The sequence below is a fragment of the Saccostrea cucullata genome, unplaced genomic scaffold (assembly GCF_032062105.1).
Source record: "Saccostrea cucullata isolate Sc308-1 unplaced genomic scaffold, CSIRO_AGI_Scuc_v1 ctg2601, whole genome shotgun sequence".
Taxonomy (NCBI): Eukaryota; Metazoa; Mollusca; class Bivalvia; order Ostreida; family Ostreidae; genus Saccostrea; species Saccostrea cuccullata.
This window is the reverse complement of record NW_026928722.1, coordinates 173,518-194,673: the sequence shown is the minus strand read 5'-3', so window position 1 is coordinate 194,673 and position 21,156 is coordinate 173,518. Positions and strand designations below refer to the sequence as shown.

Sequence of the window (21,156 nt, the reverse complement as noted above, 5' to 3'; positions counted from 1 at the left end):
CCATTAATTTCTCTCTAATTTGACATGCAATTTTCTGTTATCAAATTCTTCTTGACCAGTGCTTGATAATTACACTCATGGGAGACATGGGATTTCTCTCACATACATTATATTTGTTTTAAATTGCTGTCAAGTATATGCTTAAAAAAAATAAGTATTTTCTTGATTTAACACTTTTTTAATAAGAACAGTGCAATACTCTTACATTATTTGGGATGTGTAAATGAATAGTAAAAAGACACATTTTTTTTCAAAAAATTCACTTAAATTAAAGGTCACAGTGACCTTGAAATAGGTCGCGACACACCATCTACCTAAGATGCATAAACTGACCAAGTTTGATGATTGTAGGTCTTATGGTTTTCTAGTTATGGGCCGGAAAGGATTTTTCCATATTTGGCTATAACTTCTTAATTAAAGGTCAGAGCGACCTACTTTTTGTGCGCGACACACCTTCTACCCAAGATGCATCAGATGACAAAGTTTGATAATCCTAGGCCTAGTAGTATTAAAGTTATGAGCCGGAAACGAAAAAGCTAACAGACAGACGGACAGACAGACGGACACGAAGCCTATAACATAATACGTCCCGTCTTAAGACGGGCGTATAAAAACGTTTATATTTTGCTTACTATAAGGACTAAGATCATCAAATCTTATAAGTTGATGCATCTTAAGACTTCACATCATGTTAAATCAAAAGTAGGTCACAGTGACCTACTTTTTTAATTTTGCGGGCATTTGTTTTCAAATTGATTTGAAGGCATATTTTGGTCACTTTAAGGCCTATGATCATCAAACTTTGTTAGTTGATGCATTTTGGGTCCTTGAACAACGTCAACTTAAAAGTAGGTCACCCTGACCTACTTTTTGAACTTGATGACTTATCCTTTTTATACGCCCGTCTTAAGACGGGACGTATTATGTTATAGGCTTCATGTCCGTCCGTCCAGCTGTCCGTCCGTCCGTCTGTCCATTCGTGTCCGGCTCATAACTTCAATACTATTAGGCCTAGGATTATCAAACTTTGTCAACTGATACTTCTTGGGTAGACGGTGTGTCGCGCACCAAAAGTAGGTCGCTCTGACCTTTAATAAAGATGCTATGGCCAAATATGGAAAAATCCTGTCCGGCTCATAACTAGAAAACTATTAGACCTAGAGCTATCAAACTTGGCAAAAGTATACATCTTAGGTAGAAGGTGTGTCGCGACCTATTTCAAGGTCACTGTGACCTTTAATTTTAGTGAAATTTTTTTAAAAACTAAGTTTTTTAAATTTTAAATTTCATAATCCTAAAAATGTAAAAAATAGAGTTGTATCCTCATTAAAAAGTATTAAATCAAGTAAAAACTTATTTTTTCATCATATACTTTACAGCAATCTTAAACAAATTTCATGTTAATGAGAGGAATTCAGTTTGTCCCATGGGCTTAATTATCAAGCACTGGTCAGGAAGAATTTTGATAGCAGAAAGTTGCATGTCAAATTAGAGAGAAATTAATGAGTTTAGTGTGAGGAGGTAACTAGTAGAGCATTGGTGTTATCCCTTGGGTATTGGGCAAATGGACAGCCAGCCTAGCTGTTAGATTAAAAATAGCTCTTGTTGGCTAGCTAAGTTTTAAAATGAATTTGATGAAAAGTAATTAAAACTTATTTGATATTGCATAATAAACTAATAATCTGATATTATATAATATTAATTAATTAAAAACTAATTTTATGGGGTGGGGTTGAATCAGCATGCCTACTTGACCATATGAATTAAATATAAAACCTGTCTGGCATTAAATCTAAAAAGAAATCATGGAGTATTTTATATGTTTTAAAAGTGTTTTAGGATAAAAAGTGCAGATCCATTAATATTTAGGGAGTAATGAGTAGACAAGCATCCAGTCAAAGATTAATTAATGAGTTCAATGTAGGAAGGCTATCTGATCAAGCGCTGCCTTATCTGTATCCTTTGGGGATTAGACAGAAGAACTGCTGGTCAGTTTAAAGAATATGTCATTTGATGGCCAGCCTTTCTTTTCAAAATTAATTTGGCATACATTAAGTTGTTAAGACTAATTTGATATTGTTTATTATGATGGCCAGCATTTGACAAAGTCTAACACAAACAGTTGTATAGAAATCTGTCAGTTATGTAATATTTGTTATAATTATGCCTACAGCACAGGGGATGGATAAAGAAATATTTTTTTTAAAAATGGAAAAATCATGGAAATCTTAGAATCAAGGTTGAAGTGATTTTCTTGCAGTCTAAACTGTTAAAGATAATTGTGTAATATTTTGACGGGCGTATCATGCTGTGGCGTGGCACTTTTTGAACTTTATGACTTATCCTTTTTATACGCCCGTCTTAAGACGGGACGTATTATGTTATAGGCTTCGTGTCCGTCTGTCTGTCCATCCGTCCGTCTGTTAGCTTTTCTCGTGTCCGGCTCATAACTTTAATACTATAAGGCCTAGAGTTATCAAACTTTGTCAGCTGATACATCTTGGGTAGAAGGTGTGTCGCGCACAAAAAGTAGGTCGCTCTGACCTTTAATTAAAAAGTTATAGCCAAATATGGAAAAATCCTGTCCGGTCGATAACTAGAAAACTATTGGACTTAGAATCATCAAACTTGGCCAGTTTATGCATCTTAGGTAGAAGGTGTGTTGCGACCTATTTCAAGGTCACTGTGACCTTTGATTTAAGTGGAATTAAAAAAAAAAAAATGTCTTTTTTTTTAATTCATTTACACATTCAAAAAAATGTAAAACTATTGCACTAGCCTTATTAGAAAAATGTTAAATCAAGAAAATACTTAATTTTTTAGCATATACTTGACAGCAATCTATAAAAAATATAATGCATGTTAGAGAAATTCCACCGCTCCCATGAGTCTATTTATATAAAACTCAAACAATGTTACAGTTACAAAGTTTATTATATACAAAACACATATTGGATTATGGGGACTGACAACCGACTTACAATGCGTTAACAAAATTGATCTATCTCCATGACAATTGGAGATAGACAAAGTATAAATGGTAACACATAAGCAGCAAATAAGTAAAAAGAATGCACGACTGTTAAAATATATATACAAATGTAGTATTAAACAAACATACATCTAGAAAATACACACATTAACCCCCAGGAGAAAACTTGGGGATTATTGGTTAAAATATGGAAAAATTTTAAAGAATTTGTAATATTTGTACATTACAATGCGTTAACGAAATAGATCTATCTCCAGGACAATTGGAGATAGGCAAAGTATAAATGGTAACACATAAGCAGCAAATAAGTAAAAAGAATGCACGACTGTTAAAATATATATACAAATGTAGTAAACAAACATACATATAGAAAATACACACATTAACCCCCAGGAGAAAACTTGGGGATTATTGGTTAAAATATGGAAAAATTTTAAAGAATTTGTAATATTTGTACACCAAAACAGCCATACGTTAGCATGACTAGCATAAAAGAATTTCATGCGTAAGCATGATTAGATGTCATACGTCAGCATGACTGGCATGAAAGAATACATGCGTAAGCATGATTAGATGTCATACGTCAGCATGACTAGCAAAAAGAATGACATGCGTAAGCATGATTGAATGTCATACGTCAGCATGACTAGCATAAGAATGACATGCGTAAGCATGAATGAAAGTCATACGTCAGCATGACTAGCTTAAGAAAGACATGCGTAAGCATGATTGACTGTCATACGTAAGCATGACTAGCATAAGAATGACATGCGTAAGCATGAGTGAATGTCATACGTCAGCATGACTAGCATAAAAAATCAGATATAAGCGTAAGCATGATTGATTGTCATACGTCGGCATGACTTGCTTGCGTTAAATACATAAAGAAGAATAGTGATACACGTCATTATGATTATTGTAAATGCATTTTGCATTGTAGAATACTAGAATTATAATAACTAGCATGTCTAGCAGAAAAGAAATGCATGCATTAGCATGATTGGAAACATGTCAGCATGACTAGTATGAAATAAATGTTTAGAATTAGTAACGTTGATATTCATGCAGCAGAATGACTAACATGAAAACAATTACTTGTAAATGATTGGCATTGGTGATATACATTTAGCATGAGAAATGTAAGATTGACATAACATATGCAAGCAGAATAACATAATTGTTTAAAGATTACACATCTTTACACAGAAATTAATGAATATGTAAAGCAAAACTACTGCATAACAATAATACTAATAAAAATAATTATTTACAAATGACAATCCCCAAATGTAATTTCACAAGGCGTTTGGTGGGGAGGATGGTGGTAACAAATTTCCACAATGGCTGCGAACGCAAAGATGGTGAAACTGAAAACGAGGCTGCGTTATAAATAAACAACAGATGAGGCCCAGATAAGGCATATCTCAATACATGTAACACAGAATACCCATTGAGATGATTTAAATACATGAAGGAAATGAATATGATGACAATTACTTATTCATATAAACTAAGATTATAAAAATAATCTTTCATTTATATAAAACTCAAACAATGTTACAGTTACAAAGTTTATTATTTACAAAACACATATTGGATTATGGGGACTGACAACCGACTTACAATGCGTTCCCATGGCAAAGTGGAAGGCAGTTATTAAGCAGTTTCTTAGCCTTAACAGTTTAAACATTTAAGCAGTCCTAGAGCAGTTACTTAACCTTCCCCAGATTGCTGATGGAGGAACAAACCTTTTGCAATTTATAAGCAGTTTTCTTAGCCTTACCAGTTTCTTTGCAGTTCACAGGCAGTTTCTTAGCAGTTCATAGGCAGTTATTTAAGCAGTTCATAGGCAGTTACTTTAGCAGTTTTAGCTAACTGCTTGTGGACTTCCAGTATACTGCTCATCTCTTTCCCTTTTATCACATAAATATTAATGAGTCACAAAGAGGTTTTCTCGTATCAAACTTGTAATACATAGCAATAATAGATCAATTGTTACATTTTAATTTATTGTATTTTGTACAATTGATTAACTACACAATCAAGCAATCAGAGATTGCTATGATGTATGTTTAAAAAAAAATTGAACGCTAGTATACTGTTTTATGCATCTGTAATTTTACATGTATCTTTTTAACACAAACAACCATGCAGTTATACTCACTGACTTTTTAGAAAACTTATATATCCCAGGGCATATAATGCTCAACAAGATTCAACACTGAAGGTATAATTAAAACCTCAAAATTAATAAGTAAACAGCAAAAAATATCCACTTCATCCCACATTAAGTCCTGATTATACAGCAGTCGTATTGCACTAAAGCTAGGCCAGTACATTGTTGGGTTTTTCTATCCTTATGTAAACCACAAAAGTATTTCAATTGGCACTCTTTTGGTAATCATAATAATTCATTGCTCAGCTAGGTTTATAGATCATCCATTGATCTCAGTTGTTATTCTTGAAAGAGACACAAAAATTTGTGTATGCCAACGAGAATATTGTCCCACTCCTCTTCTAAAAGTCTGTAAATGGAAAGGAATTAATCATGAAACAGATTGCAATTATTAATATATGCCCTTCAAACAAAAAATTAGAACAGAACATGTATTCAATTTATCTCTTTATTAAAGGCCACATATATATTGTAGTAATTACTTACCAATTGTTAAATGACTACATCATTTCTTCATTAAATCTAAATGCAGCTTATGGCCAGCAGGCTCCCTCTTCATTGGTTTATAGCCTTTGTCCAACAATACAAATTGGCACCCAGAATTCAATTTTGGCGGTCAGTTGTTGGCTTCCTGTTTGTTATATTTGTTGGAACATTGAGCCCAACATTAAATTTCTCTTGAACCCAATCAAATTATACAAGGAAACTGCTTATATACTGCTTACAAAACTGTTTAGGAAACTTATCCTCAAGCATATGCAGCTAAGATATAACTGCTAGGGAAATTGATTACTGCTTAAAAACTGCTAAGGAAAAACTGTTTACTCCCAAGGTCCTAGCAGTTACTAGGGAGCAGTAAAAATCAAACTGCATGAAACTGTTTGAAAACTGCTAAAAATTAGTAAAACTACTGAAGAACTGCTTATTAACTGCCTATATAGGCAGTTCACTTTTCCATGGGTTAACAAAATTGATCTATCTCCGGGACAATTGGAGATAGACAAAGTATAAATGGTAACACATAAGCAGCAAATAAGTAAAAAGAATGCACGACTGTTAAAATATATATACAAATGTAGTAAACAAACATACATATAGAAAATACACACATTAACCCCCAGGAGAAAACTTGGGGATTATTGGTTAAAATATGGAAAAATTTTAAAGAATTTGTAATATTTGTACACCAAAACAGCCAAATACAACTGTAAGCAGTTGTAGCCCCAAGTTTCTCTAATTATCAAGCACTGGTCAAGAAGAATTTGATAACAGAAAATTGCATGTCAAATTAGAGAGAGAAATTAATGAGTTTAGTGTGAGGAGTAGCTGTAAGAGCATCGGTGCTATCTATATCCCTTGAGTATTGGGCCAAATGGGTAAGCCTGTTGGATTAAAAATAGCTCTTGTTGGCTAGTTTTTAAATGAATTTGATGAGAAGTAATTAAAACTAATTTGATATTGCATATTAAACTATTTTGATACATGTATTACACAATATTATGAACTTGAAAATTAATTTTATGGGGGTAGGGATGGAATCTGCATGTCCATATGAATTGCATATTAACAATTAGCTGTCTGACATGAAATCTAAAAAAACAATCATTGATGTTTTACATGTTTTAAAAATGTTTTATGGTAGATAGTACAGATCCAATAATCTTTTGGGAGTAATGAGTAGACAAGCATCCAGTAATGATTAATTAATGTGTTCAATGTAGGAAGGCTAGCTGCAATGTCTCTTTCATTTCTTCAGAGCATGGTTTTATCTGACAGTATCCTGCGGGAATTAGACAGAACTGTTGGTCAATTTGTATTTGATTGCCAGCCTTTTATTTCCAAAATTAATTAGGTATAGATTAAGTTGTGAAGACTAATTTGATATTGTTTAATATGATAGGCATTTGGCAAGGTATAGAAATTTATGAATGATGCAATATTTGTTATAATTAATGCCTACACCACAGGAGATGGATAAATAAATTTTTTTAAGGTGTGTAAAAATCATTGAAATCTTAAAATCAAGGTTGACATGATTTTCCTGCACTTTTAATTGTTTAAGATACATTGTAATTGTAATTTTTTGACGGGCGTATCATGCTATGGCGTGGCACTTTATTAAAACATTTAATCCCATTATTGCAGACACTGAGAGGTTAGAATCATCAAATCTTGTAAATTGCTGCATCTTGGGACCTTAAAACATATTTATGAAAAAGTAGGTCACTGTGACCTACTTTTTGAATTTTGCAGGCATATGTTTTCATATTGTTTAAAAGGCATATTTTGATTACCTTCAGACCTACGATCATCAAACTTGGTCAGCAGATGCATCTTGGGACTTTGAAAAATGTTGACTAAAATGTAGGTCACGGTGACCTACTTTTGACATTTTATGGCTTTATTTAAGTATCTTCGGTATTTATTGGTTAAGAATCATCAAACTTTTTGAGTTGATGCATCTTGGGTTTTTGGAGAGTGACGGCCAAAAAATAGGTCACGGTGACCTACTTTTGACATTTTATAGCTTTATTTAAGTATCTTAGGTATTTATAAGCTTAGAATCATCAAACTTTGTGAGTTGATGCATCTTGAGTTTTCGGAGAGTGACGACCAAAAGTAGGTCATGGTGACCTACTTTTGACATTTCATAGCTTTATTTAAGCATCTTAGGTATTAATAAGCTTAGAATCATCAAACTTTGTGAGTTAATCAAAGTAGGCATGCTGAGTGTATATGATGAACAATGGTGACTGTTTCAAAATTGTGAATTTCATGGCCTCTGGTTTAAAACACGAACCAAATCCAATTGTTGGAAAGTTACTGCATGATACTCAGGTGACCTATATGACCCACAGGCCTCTTGTATCAGAAAATATTTATACCCTGGCTCCGAAGGAGAGGGGGGTATACTGTTTTACCCTTGTGTGTCTGTCGGTCTGTGTGTCTGTGTATCCCTGTGTCTGTCCGTAAGAAATTTTCGTTACAGTTTTCTCAGCAACTACTCATAGTAGATGCTTGAAATTTGAACACAATCTTTTCTTAGACATGCCATACAGTGGGATACATTTTTGTTCAAATCTGATGTCAAATTCCTGTTTATCCATGCGTCTGTCCGCTTCATACAAAACAAATTTTCGTCATAGTTTTCTCAAAAACTACTCATCACAGATGCGTGAAATTTCAACACAATCTTCTCTGAGGCATGCCATACGGTGGGATACATTTTTGTTTACTTCCAATTTCAACTTCCTGTTTATCTGTCTGTCTGTCCATTTCATACATAACATATTTTTTGCAATTTTTCTCAGTAACTACTCGTCGCAGATGCTTAAATTTCTTAACACAATCTTTCCTAAAGCATGCCATATGGTGGGATACATTTTTGTTCAAATCTGATGTCAATTTCCTGTTTGTCTGTGTGACTGTCAGTTTCATGCATAGCAACTTTTCATTGCAGTTTTCTTATCAACTATTCATTGCAGATGCTCAAAATTTTAGTACACTCTTTGTTGAAGAATGCCATATTGTGGGATTAACTTTCATATGAATCTGCTGTCAACCTCATATTTTTCTGTGCATCTGCCCGTAATTGAACTTGTGTATACATGTATTAACATGATAGTGTTTATTCACATCAGAATGGGGGTATTACTAGTGAGCACTGGCTCACAGATTTCTTGTTCTTTCTAATTCTTTGGTTTGAAATGTTTTTTTCTCAGTCATCAATTTTGCAAAACAGTAGATTTATTTCTTAATTTGAATCATTCAATATTGTTGAAGTTTCAGAATTTATAGATTAGATTATATTTATTAATTTATTCACAAAGAGAAAACTTGAAGATACCCAAGGATTTGATATATTGAGGGTAAAATACTGAAATAAGTGGTGGCAGGGATTTCCAAATCACTTTGCCATATGCATGGTTTTTGAGATATTCTTGTTCAAGATACCAAAGTTCACCTGTATTTATTTATTAATTAACACAGAGAATTGACAATTGGCTTATTTTTTTTTCTTCATTTTATGCCATCTGACTGCAGTACATGTATACTCCTTATCAGTTTTAGTCATTAAGACATGAACTTAGAATTTTATTCAAATGAATCTGAAAGGAAAAAAAATGGCAATTCTCATGTAAATATGATGTCTCAATGCATTCATTGAACATGTGGTTCTCACTCTTTATGTAATAACAACTTTTGTAGGTAACATTTTTACATAATTATACTCCTGATGTAGTAAGCGAGAACTCATTAAGACTTAGTAAGAATGAATTTAAGCTTCTCTTTACAGTAATCAATTGTATCAGAAGATTATTTTTCACTTTTTTAGAGGAGTAAAGTTTAAATAGAATATTTCTAATGAAATCATAAATTGACTGAGTGTACCTGTATTTCATAGTCTTAGAGTAGTTTATAGCTTGTAGTTAGGTTCATATTTTAATTGAAAACAAATTATTTCACCCTTTTCAGAATATTATCGAGCAGTGATAAAAATAACCAGTGAGACTTACGCAGATGACCTTGGGGACTGCAAATCAGAGGCTTACAAGGACTTGTCCTGTAGAGTTACCAAGGCAATAGAAAGTCTGTACAAGAATGTTGAAGGACGGCAGACGGTGGTGGAGGTAAACTTCAGGTACGGGACTCAATGTTTCCACAATATTTGTGTGAGCCTTCAGAAAACTAGACCAAAACACTTAAAATCAGGTGCTTTGACTGAGCATTAATTTCACCAACAAAATTAAAATTAACTTTTCTTAAAAGCTCTTTGTATTGTAGTTTTTAGCTCTACTGGTCAGAGACCAGAAGAGCTTATGCAAAACAATGCATCTGTCTGTTTGTCTGTCTAGCTATCTGTAAACAATTTTTCAAAATACTACTCCTCCTACAGTTTTGGTCTGATTTCAATATAACTCGGCACACAATTAGATTACACTAAGATACATAATTCTTCATGTCAGTTTCTGATTTCGATGAACGGTGTTGCCATAGTTACTAAAAATATGAAAGTAAGTTAAGGCAATGTAGTGAGGTTTCTATGCAATTGATTAATTAAAACGCATAAGGACTGAATTTATTGCACAGAAAAAGTTAAAACTTGTTTTCTTATTATATATACAAACTTGGTACCCACAACATGCCCTAGCCAGTGCACATTATGACTTCATATTATGACATCATGCAGAGTCCTGTACTACACAAGTTCATAAGGAACATCAACAAATTAGCTTCAGCGCAAGGGCATACTCAACTTTGTTCTTCAGAAACAAGGTATTATTAGATGCAGAATATTACAAGGATTTGTGATATTGCTGCACAAATGTTGACAGTGCAATTGTTTAGTTACTATTTTAAAAGTTTTAAGTTGAAACTAGGTAAAAATTCACTGTCCGGTGTAAGTTTCCTGAAATTTTTGTAAATTAAAAATTTGTAAATTAAAAAAGCGCCTAGGATTTGTGCAGCAATTTTATTAAATTTTATAACATTCTTCTTTATATTTTACTTTATTTATTAAAAATTATATAGGATATGCCCTTGCGGCGGCGTTATTCTGTTGATGTCTTACTTGCTTAGAAATTTCTGTGAAATTCTTTCAAAATGCTACTCCTCCTACAGTTTTGGTTTCCATTTTTTCCATTGTTTCCACAATTTCCATTTCCAATTGTTTTCCCTAAGATAAACACTACAAAAGTGAATTTTGTTAATTTTCCGTGATTCCTGTGGCATGTAAATGAAAAGCAAGTCACTAGCGCTACGCTGTCCATTATCACCGAGGACTTGCGAGACCGAGAACTTCACTTCCGTAAACATGGTAACAGACCATCTGAACCATGAGGAGAAATCAGCATTGCCACATAGATAAGTAAGGTCAGGTGCCTGTGATCTGCACTCCTTCATCCAATACAGACATCGTCCCTCAGTCAACTACTTTCGCAATTTAACGTCTTCTGTTATTTCAACACACACAATTCTGTTTCCTGACCATGCTGGTCAACTCCTGTTTCATCAACTGCAACATTGCATTCAATATGCCGGCGGAGAAGTGACCTAGGGCATATACATGTGTTCATGCTTCCGACAACTTAAATCTAGGTCACATATATAATCAAAGTTAGCAAGATTGCTTTGATCAAAATATAAAAGTTGTTAGTTGTTTATTTTATAAATGTTGATATTTGACAGCAGTCTAACTAAATAATCATTAAATTTGTTTCGTGTTTGTATGAGACTATTTGTATGCCCCGCCATGAATATGGAGTGTTTGTCATGTCTGTCTTCCGTCCTTCTGTCTGTCCTTCTGTCACACTTTGCGTTTAGCTCTTTTCAAAGCTAAGTTTCAAAGAAACTATCCAAGATATTTTCATCAAACTTCATATGCTGATAGACATATTATGACATTGACCTTTACTTAGACCTTGACTTCACTTTTCTTAAATTAGAGTTTAGCTCAGTTTTAAACATACCATTCAAGATGCATCTTCACTGGCCAAGGGTTTCTGATATGCTGCTCTTCTCATAGACCCTTGGCATACCGTGAAGTCAAAAGACATGATTGTTTTCGTCGAGTGATCTCGAATCAAATCAGGAATGCACAGATTGTGTCATTGACAGAAATAAAGACGCATGTTTAAAAAAATTAAATCAAAGTTTTTTTCAAGAAAATTTAAGAAGCAATAATTGATTTATGATTAATTATTATTTTTATAGTACAAATCGGAAGCTTCAATATAATTCTCAATCACATATTCAGAATTCGAAGATATTAGATGACACCATATCTATTCATAGAATCGCATGTTATCTTACAGATAGTTGTTTACTTGCATTTTTCATTTCCGAGATTAAAGAGTTAAGAAGTATCCCGAATGCAAATGTCGTCATTTACAAAAAACAATTGCTGATTGGTCGACAAATCAAGAAAAATTAACCCAACTTCTATGAACACCGTATGCCAAGGGTTCATGAGGAGAGTAGTGCTTGGCTAGCGAAGATGTTCAAGATGGTGTAATCAAACTTCACATGTTGATACAACTTGCAAAGATGATGCATCTAGGGATGAACATTACCTGAGACTTGCTTCGGATGCTGGATCTGACCTACATTTTCCAGATGAGTGACAAGGTCAAAGTATTTCGAGCAGGTCCATTCCTAAGAAACTATAAGCCCTGCTTGGACCAAATTTGCATGGATGATGCATCAAAGGATGGACACTACCAGACTTTCTTCAGATGCTGGATCTAACCTATATTTTCATTCCAAATTAACTATAAGCCCTACCTGGACCAAACTTGCATGGATGATGCATGTAGAGATGGACACTACCAGACTTGCTTCGGATGCTGGATCTGACCTTTATTTTCATTCCTTAGTAACTATAAGCCCTGCCTGAACCAAACTTGCATGGATGATGCATCTAGGGATGGACACTACCAGACTTGCTTGAGATGCTGAATCTGACCTATATTTTCATTCCCATGCATGTACAGTCCCTGAAACATTCTACTTTCCCATTTATCTGTTCCTTCACCGTTCATCCTCCGTTCACAGTTTTGCGTTCAGCGTTCAACGTGCGCTCGTGTTCACCATTCACAAGCCGTTCACTGTTCGCTCTTCATTCTGTTTTCTTTGCGTTCACCCAGCGTTCATCGTTCACTTATCGTTCAGTCTTCATTGCCATTCGGAACTCCGAAGTGAAAGGACTTATATTTTTGATGGTAACGATCTACACATTTTTTGCTCACGTGAGCTTAAGGCTCAAGTGAACTTTTCTGATCACATTTTGTCCGTCGTCCGTCTGTCTGTCTAGCTGTCTGTCCGTCCATCTAGCTGTCCGTCTGTCTGTCCGTCTGTAAACTTTTCACATTTTCGACTTCTTCTCAAGAACCAATGGGCCAATTTTGACCAAACTTGATACAAAGCATCCTTGGGTAAAGGGGAATTTAAATTGTTAAAATCAAGGGCCAAGTATCCTCACAAGGGGATATAATCAAGAAAAGACAAAAATAGAGTGGGGTCATTAAAAAAATCTTCTTCTCAAGAACCACTTGGCCAGAAAAGCTGAAACTTATATGGAAGCATCCTGGTATAGTGTAGATTCTAAATTGTTCAAATCATGACCCCCGGGTGAAGGGCGGGGCCACAATGGGGAATCAAAGTTTTACATAGAAATATATAGGAAAAATCTTTGAAAATCTTCTTCTCAAGAACCACTGGGCCAGAAAAGCTGAAACTTATGTGGAAGCATTTTGGGGAAGTGTAGATTCTAAATTGTTCAAATCATGACCCCCGGGGGAAGGGCGGGGCCACAATGGGGAATCAAAGTTTTACATAGAAATATATAGGAAAAATCTTTGAAAATCTTCTTCTCAAGAACCACTGGGCCAGAAAAGCTGAAACTTACGTGGAAGCATTTTGGGGAAGTGTAGATTTTAATTTGTTCAAATCATGACCCCCGGGGAAGGGCGGGGCCACAATGGGGAATCAAAGTTTTACATGGAAATATATAGGAAAAATCTTTGAACATCTTCTTCTCAAGAACCACCACTGGGCCAGAAAAGCTGAAACTTATGTGCACATGGAAGGATCCTGGGGTAGTGTAGATTTCAAAATGTCTAAATTATGATTAGTGGGGTAGGGTGGGGATACATTATGTATTACAAGGAGGAAATCTGGTCAAGAACAGAATGGTCAAAGCTTCTCAGGTGAGCGATGTGGCCCATGGGCCTCTTGTTAGCTCTACTGGTCAGAGACCAGAAGAGCTTATGCGATAGTAATGCGTCCGTCGTCCGTCCGTTTGTCTGTCTAGCTGTCTGTCCGTCTGTCTGTCTGTAAACAATTTTTCAAAATGCTACTCCTCCTACAGTTTTGGTCTGATTTCAATATAACATGGCACACAAGTAAACTACACTAAGATACATAATTCTGTGTATCCGTTTTTGATTTTGATGAATGGTGTTGCCGTGGTTACTAAAAATAGAAATCTCTGTGAAATTCTTTCAAAATGCTACTCCTCCTACAGTTTTGGTCTGATTTCAATATAACTTGGCACACAAGTAGACTACACTAAGATACATAATTCTAAGTATCGATTTTTGATTTCGATGAACGATGTTGCCGTGGTTACTAAAAATAGAAATTTCTGTGAAATTCTTTCAAAATGCTACTCCTCCTACAGTTTTAGTCTGAATTCAATATAACTTGGCACACAAGTAGACTACACTAAGATTCATAATTCTGTGTATCGCTTTTTGATTTCAATGAACGGTGTTGCTTTGGTTACTAAAAATAGAAATTTCTATGAAATTCTTTCAAAATGCTACTCCTCCTACAGTTTTGGTCTGATTTCAATATAACTTGGCACACAAGTAGACTACACTAAGATACATAATTCTGTATATTGGTTTAAGATTTTGATGAACGGTGTTGCTTTGGTTAATAGAAATAGAAATTTCTGTGAAATTCTTTCAAAATGCTACACCTCCTACAGTTTTGGTCTTATTTCAATATAACTTTATACACAACATAAACAAGAATAACATTTCAACACTAGTTTAATATAAACACTTTGCTCATTGACATAAATATTTACATTCAAATGTATATTACAACAACTTTTTGGCTTCTTGGGGCTACTCGACTATCTACTAACGCTGGGGGGCCCAGTAGGGTGTACAGGTACCTGGGTGTGTCCAGCAGGTAACTGCAAATCTAACAGTCAAGACCCTGGGGTAGATCCCGGCAGGGTGAGCAGGTACCCGGGGGGAGCCCGGCAGGTATCTGAAGTCTAAATAGGGATGATTCTAACATTTACTATAGTCAAGACCCTGGGGTAGATCCCAGCAGGGTGAGCAGGTACCCGGGGGGAGCCCGGCAGGTAGCTGCAGTCTACTAGGGAGGATTCCTAACTTTTACTGACTCTGGGGGAGCCCAGCAGAGTCGACAGGTACCTGGGGGAAGCCCGGCAGGTAGCTGTAACCAAAAAAACAGAATTATACAGTGAAATTTACATGATCAAATTCCGTCATTTATATCAAGTTAAATAGAATAAACAAATATGACAAATTACTTAAGTCATTAAATAAAATTAATAGAATTTGTTGGGGCTTTAAGGGCCTTAACAGTCAAGTAGCCATCAACATATATGAATACACACGAACTCAACATATTTTAAAGATACATAGTAACTCAACATTTTATAATGACACATACGAACTATACCTTACTATATACAAGACATAAGAAATTATATACATGACATGTTAAAAATATTTCGAACAATATATGGTGATGTTGGGGATGGTGGGAGGGATAGGTAAAATTTATCGCATAATATCACAACACTGCTGCTGCATCTGGTCAGTAATTTTCCAATGGCTGGTCAGAAACAGATCACGTGACACATGTTCATTTGCATATGTAAACATTCTATACTTAGATACGCAAAACTGAGTCTCCACACAGTAGCACAGTACATATATTGTGTATAAACTAATATTACATAAATAAACATTTTATACACAACATAAACAAGAATAACATTTCAACACTAGTTTAATATAAACACTTTGCTCATTGACATAAATATTTACATTCAAATGTATATTACAACAACTTTTTGGCTTCTTGGGGCTACTCGACTATCTACTAACGCTGGGGGGCCCAGTAGGGTGTACAGGTACCTGGGTGTGTCCAGCAGGTAACTGCAAATCTAACAGTCAAGACCCTGGGGTAGATCCCGGCAGGGTGAGCAGGTACCCGGGGGGAGCCCGGCAGGTATCTGAAGTCTAAATAGGGATGATTCTAACATTTACTATAGTCAAGACCCTGGGGTAGATCCCAGCAGGGTGAGCAGGTACCCGGGGGGAGCCCGGCAGGTAGCTGCAGTCTACTAGGGAGGATTCCTAACTTTTACTGACTCTGGGGGAGCCCAGCAGAGTCGACAGGTACCTGGGGGAAGCCCGGCAGGTAGCTGTAACCAAAACAACAGAATTATACAGTGAAATTTACATGATCAAATTCCGTCATTTATATCAAGTTAAATAGAATAAACAAATATGACAAATTACTTAAGTCATTAAATAAAATTAATAGAATTTGTTGGGGCTTTAAGGGCCAAACGAGTGATGAAATGACAATTGAGAGATTGCATGAGACATGAGAGCCCCAAGAGGACAAAATCCTGTTGTATGGGATATGCTCGAGCATTTGCTGCATGAGATAGGTTTTTGATTTGCAAATATATTGCAAAACAAGGTGTTGTCTCTAATAGACCAGTCTACTGGTATATTGTTGTATTTTAGATGGGCAGCTGCTCTAGCGCTAAATTGTTTGTGATATTCATAAAACGCAGTACCCCCATATCTGGACGACATGTCGACTATGTCTCTTTCATAAATGTCAAGCTCTGCACGCCTCTGAGGGAATTGCTCGCACATGATATTCTTATATATTCCGAATGCTGTTATAAATTCCTCAATGGATAACAGCCTGTTTAAACGAGGATCACGTTTTTCTTTCTCTTTATGATTGTCTTGGGCCTCATCCAATTGTGATGGCAGTGGGGGCATAATAAGCAGGTCCAGCACAATCTCTTGATTAAGCTATATAGCTTTAAAAAGCTATATAGCTTTATTAAGCTATTCAAAATAGCTTGATAAAGCTATTAAAATATATGCAGTTTTTCACAAAAACGTTTTTTGACAGAAATAAACAAAAAGTCGCAAGTATTTGACTATTCATATATGTACTATACTATGGACTATCAAAAATACAACCTAAATCATAGAAAGTTCTTACATTGCTGCTGTTGAATACTTTAAGCAAAATATGAATTTCCATTGTTTGAGTAGCTGTGTGTGCGGTGAGGCGTGGGTAAGTATGATTGCTTCTCATTGTGCTGAACTGTTACTAATCAATTATCCTGTTGGCCATAACTGGCCTCCTTTATAATTTCATTCAAGAAATAACTGTGTAGTCACTCATCAATAGCCCCAAAACTGTTAAAACTTTGAGTACAAAGTCTCTCAAGGAGACGCAATTTGGTGAGTATTTTTTACATGCATTGTATCTAGAAGAGAACAAAGTTTAATATTTCCACTGCACCTAGGTGCGACTTTTTGCACATGTTGAAAAAATAATGCATTTGAGAAAAAAGTCTGAGAAAATAGCTTAATCAAGCTATTCTGAATAGCTTAATAAAGCTATATAGCTAAATCAGGCTATATAGCTTAATCAAGAGATTGTGCTGGACCTGATAAGAGTAGCAAGGTTTATGTCCTTACCTTCCACTATGGATTGTCGAAGTTTCGGTTGGACTGTCTCTATATAAGGAAGGGATTCAAGGCTGAAACCATACTTAGTTCTCACGTGGTTGTGGCTGTTGCTGATATACGGCGAAGTCGTAGTGCCGTTGAATGTGCCATAGGCTGTAGACAAAGTATTACTAGTAGCTGCTTCAGTAGAACTCGGAGTAACTGACGATGTACTAACGTTCGTTGCTGTCGTAACCTGTTGTATCTGGGCACTTTTAATGTCATTTATTTCATTTCGTAATTTAGCCAGTTCTTGTAGAATAATTGCTACATCACCGCCATCTTTGTTGTTTACATTTCTGCTTTCCGGTTCGATTTCGCGCCGTTCTGTGATTGGCTGTTCCGTTAGCCTCCCTGTACGGTGCGTCGATTTACCCAAAAGGACCCAAAAGAACCCAAAAGGACCCAAAAGGAACCCAAAAGGACCCAAAAGGAACCCAAAAGGACCCAAAAGGAAATTAAGAACGACCCAAAAGGACTTGAAATAAAGAGATTAAATGGATATATAATGAATACTTTCATATTTTATTAAAACTAAAGCTAGTTTTTTGAGGGTAAAGTGCGTGTTTGGGTTGAGGTGGGAGCCCCCCCCCCATCCCCACCCAATCCCCGATACCATATGCCTAGAACATGTCATTAAATAAACTTATTTCTTTATTTATCAAATATCATATAATAAGATATAATAAAACAGAAGGAGAAATAGAATAATACAGTGCACTTTGTTAAATTCAGCTAAAAGAAATCAAAGCATATTTGACCAGATTTAATGATTGATGTGTTATAAAAGTCGTATGTTATTTCTTTAAGAAAAGTTGCAACAATATAAATGTATGTTTTTGCCAATTTTTAGGTAAATTTATAATATAATATTCATAATTTAATTCAAATTATTAATTTTCAATGTATTATAATATATTAATTCGAGTCCTTCTGATTTCCTTTTGGGTTCCTTTTGGGTCCTTTTGGGTTCCTTTTGGGTCCTTTTGGGTAAATCGACGCACCCCTCCCTGTACTATCATTGCTTGTACGGAAAAGTCGTAACAATTCCGATTTCCTGCTTGTGGTAGGGGCTGTTATTCCTCGTTTCATCAATTCTTCTCGGATTTTAGTTACCGTCCAATTAATAGGATTGTTCATATCGTAAATCACTCTAGGATTACTACGTTGATTCCTCGTTGGACCCATGATCAAAAGTTAAAGTTTGTAAACAAATCGTAGTAAAACACGTGGAAAATCACATGGTAAGTTGAAACGATATCACGAATGATCACAGAAATAATCCTATGTCCGTTAGTTTAGTTAAATAAAAGATAATAGGTAAAATTTATCGCATAATATCACAACACTGCTGCTGCATCTGGTCAGTAATTTTCCAATGGCTGGTCAGAAACGGGTACTAGAGATGTCGGACTATAACAGAGTCGGACTATTACAAAGTCGGACTATTACGGAGTCGGCCTATTGCAGACTCGGCCTATGCATTTATAATAGTACATGTACTTAGTAATAATACTTTACAAAGTAAATTAAAAGAAATATGTTTATTTTATTTTTTAAAATGATTAAGTTGGTTTTTAAGTATTATGAATAAAAAATATGTATTTTTATTCATTTGTTTTATTATTATTTAATTTATACCGAGTAACTTTGTTACGAATTATGAAATATTTATTTAGCCTTGGTTGAATTGCATAAATCCTGATATTAATGTTTTTTAAAGATTATTTACAGATAATGCGATAAATAGAAAAATTAATTTTATTGTTTGCTTATCAATTTATGCATACCACGGCCGGTTTACTTGGATTACACAAAGGTGACACACAGAAGCCATATCTAAGGGGGGATAGAGAGCTAGGATATACAAACCATGGGACGGTGTCCCTTTGACGCTATTAGACTCAAAAACACCTATATAATTATTTCAACTCATGTTTTCTTAATTGTTAATCACATTAACTCAAATGAATGTGTATAAAACCTACAAAACTTAAATTTTGCATTTTTATTATTAATGAATATAAATGGTTTGCGTTTATTACAAACCGTAAATATGTCTCATCATCTATTTGTATATATATAATTTTAAAAAATCTTTAAAACTACATCAAAACAATTAAACATCTTTATCTCGATTAAGATTTATTTTGTTTAGAAACAACTGAAAAAATCCTAATTATAATTCCATACATACACCCCCTCCCAAAAAAAAATCATACAATTGAAGCAATACGTATATATGCTTGGAAAAAACTTATTTTGAGAATTGTTTTTTAACCATTTGTTCTTGTTGCTTTTCCTCTCATTTCCTTTCATTCTTTTTAATATACCAAGCTTGCATCTTTTTTCAACAGGTAAATGACAAAAGTGAGAAAAAGAAGTTTTTCAGGGCAGAAAGTCCACTAATTTATGGAAATTATATTTTTACTAAAGAACGAAAGAAAAAAAAATCGCAGCTTGTGAAATTGATTATGCCCGGTAAATGCTGAAATAAAAACCAATGATATCTATAAAGTATAGATACAATGAAAAATAGACTAAAATCACAGGTACCTGACATTACTTATTTATCATTTAATAAAAAAAATGGGAAAGAACATACCTCAAATGTGGCTGTCTAACAAACTGAAAAAGTGTAAGAAAAATGCTATCAGAAGGGTCAAATATGCACATTGAAATCTTCCAAACTCCCCCCCCCCCTCCCGCCTATTAAGGCGTCCACATGGAAAGTACCCTGGCTACGCCCCTGACATGGTATAGACATAAACCTATATGAATCCCTCTTAGTACAATTAGCAAGAGACGATGCCAAGCCCAAGCTTTCCACTGAAGACGAAAAGATTGAAGCTTACACGAACTTGCAAACAAAGGAATCAGATCTTCTAAAGCAAAACTATATTTGCTTTGCTGGAATATGCGGTGGTATTAGAAACAAATGATGATTTCGAGTGAAACATGGCCTTACAAATATGCATCGAGAGAGCAAGAACTAGCAAAATCAATAACATTTAAATACAATTATTTTTTTTTAATTCCACAATTTCAGTCTCGTTTTTTGGAGGAAACCTTCGACATATTTGAGGTTACAGTCGAAGAAAATAGGAGGGTTGAACAAGCAATAGAAATGGATTTTTTAATATCAATTTTTCAGTGTGTTTTCATTGCAAATTACAGACGAACTCAAACGATTGTCAGTTGCTTGAAGCTCTCGCAGCACGTAGTTATCAGTTATCAGAGTTGATACCGCTGACTACGGCGATGATTTCTTACTGAAATTGAAACTGCGACGTAAGCCCAAATATGACGAAACTTTTGTCACCATTTGATACTTATAAAGACAAACTAGAATACAAAAAAGAGGAAAGAGAGATAAAGAAAAAGAGGGCTAGTTTAAAATAAAAAAAACAACAGATTTTTATGAAGAATGGGAAAGATATGATTAAAATCTTATTGGAGGTTTCTTATTATGTCATGCGACTCTATATGTAGTATTTGAAAGAAATCAGACACGTACTATCGATTTTGAAGGGTTTGGGAGGGAAATCAGAAGAAATAAATTAACAACTTATCTGATAAAACTTTGACACGAAAATAAAATTTAAAAAAAATGAAGCAAACGAACGACCCGAAGGAATATGGTCCGAACTCGAAAGGGGGTCACACTTTCT

The 21,156-nt window shown here is 34.8% G+C and overlaps 1 protein-coding gene across 1 annotated transcript in view; it reads left to right on the top strand.

The window, feature by feature from the left end:
- Positions 1-21,156, top strand: part of LOC134278545 (uncharacterized) — a 205,232-nt gene that overhangs the window by 152,563 nt on the left and 31,513 nt on the right. The window contains exon 7 of the mRNA XM_062760847.1: positions 9,645-9,810. Within this exon, the coding sequence (XP_062616831.1) occupies positions 9,645-9,810 (166 nt within the window). The remainder of the gene's footprint in view (positions 1-9,644; positions 9,811-21,156) is intronic.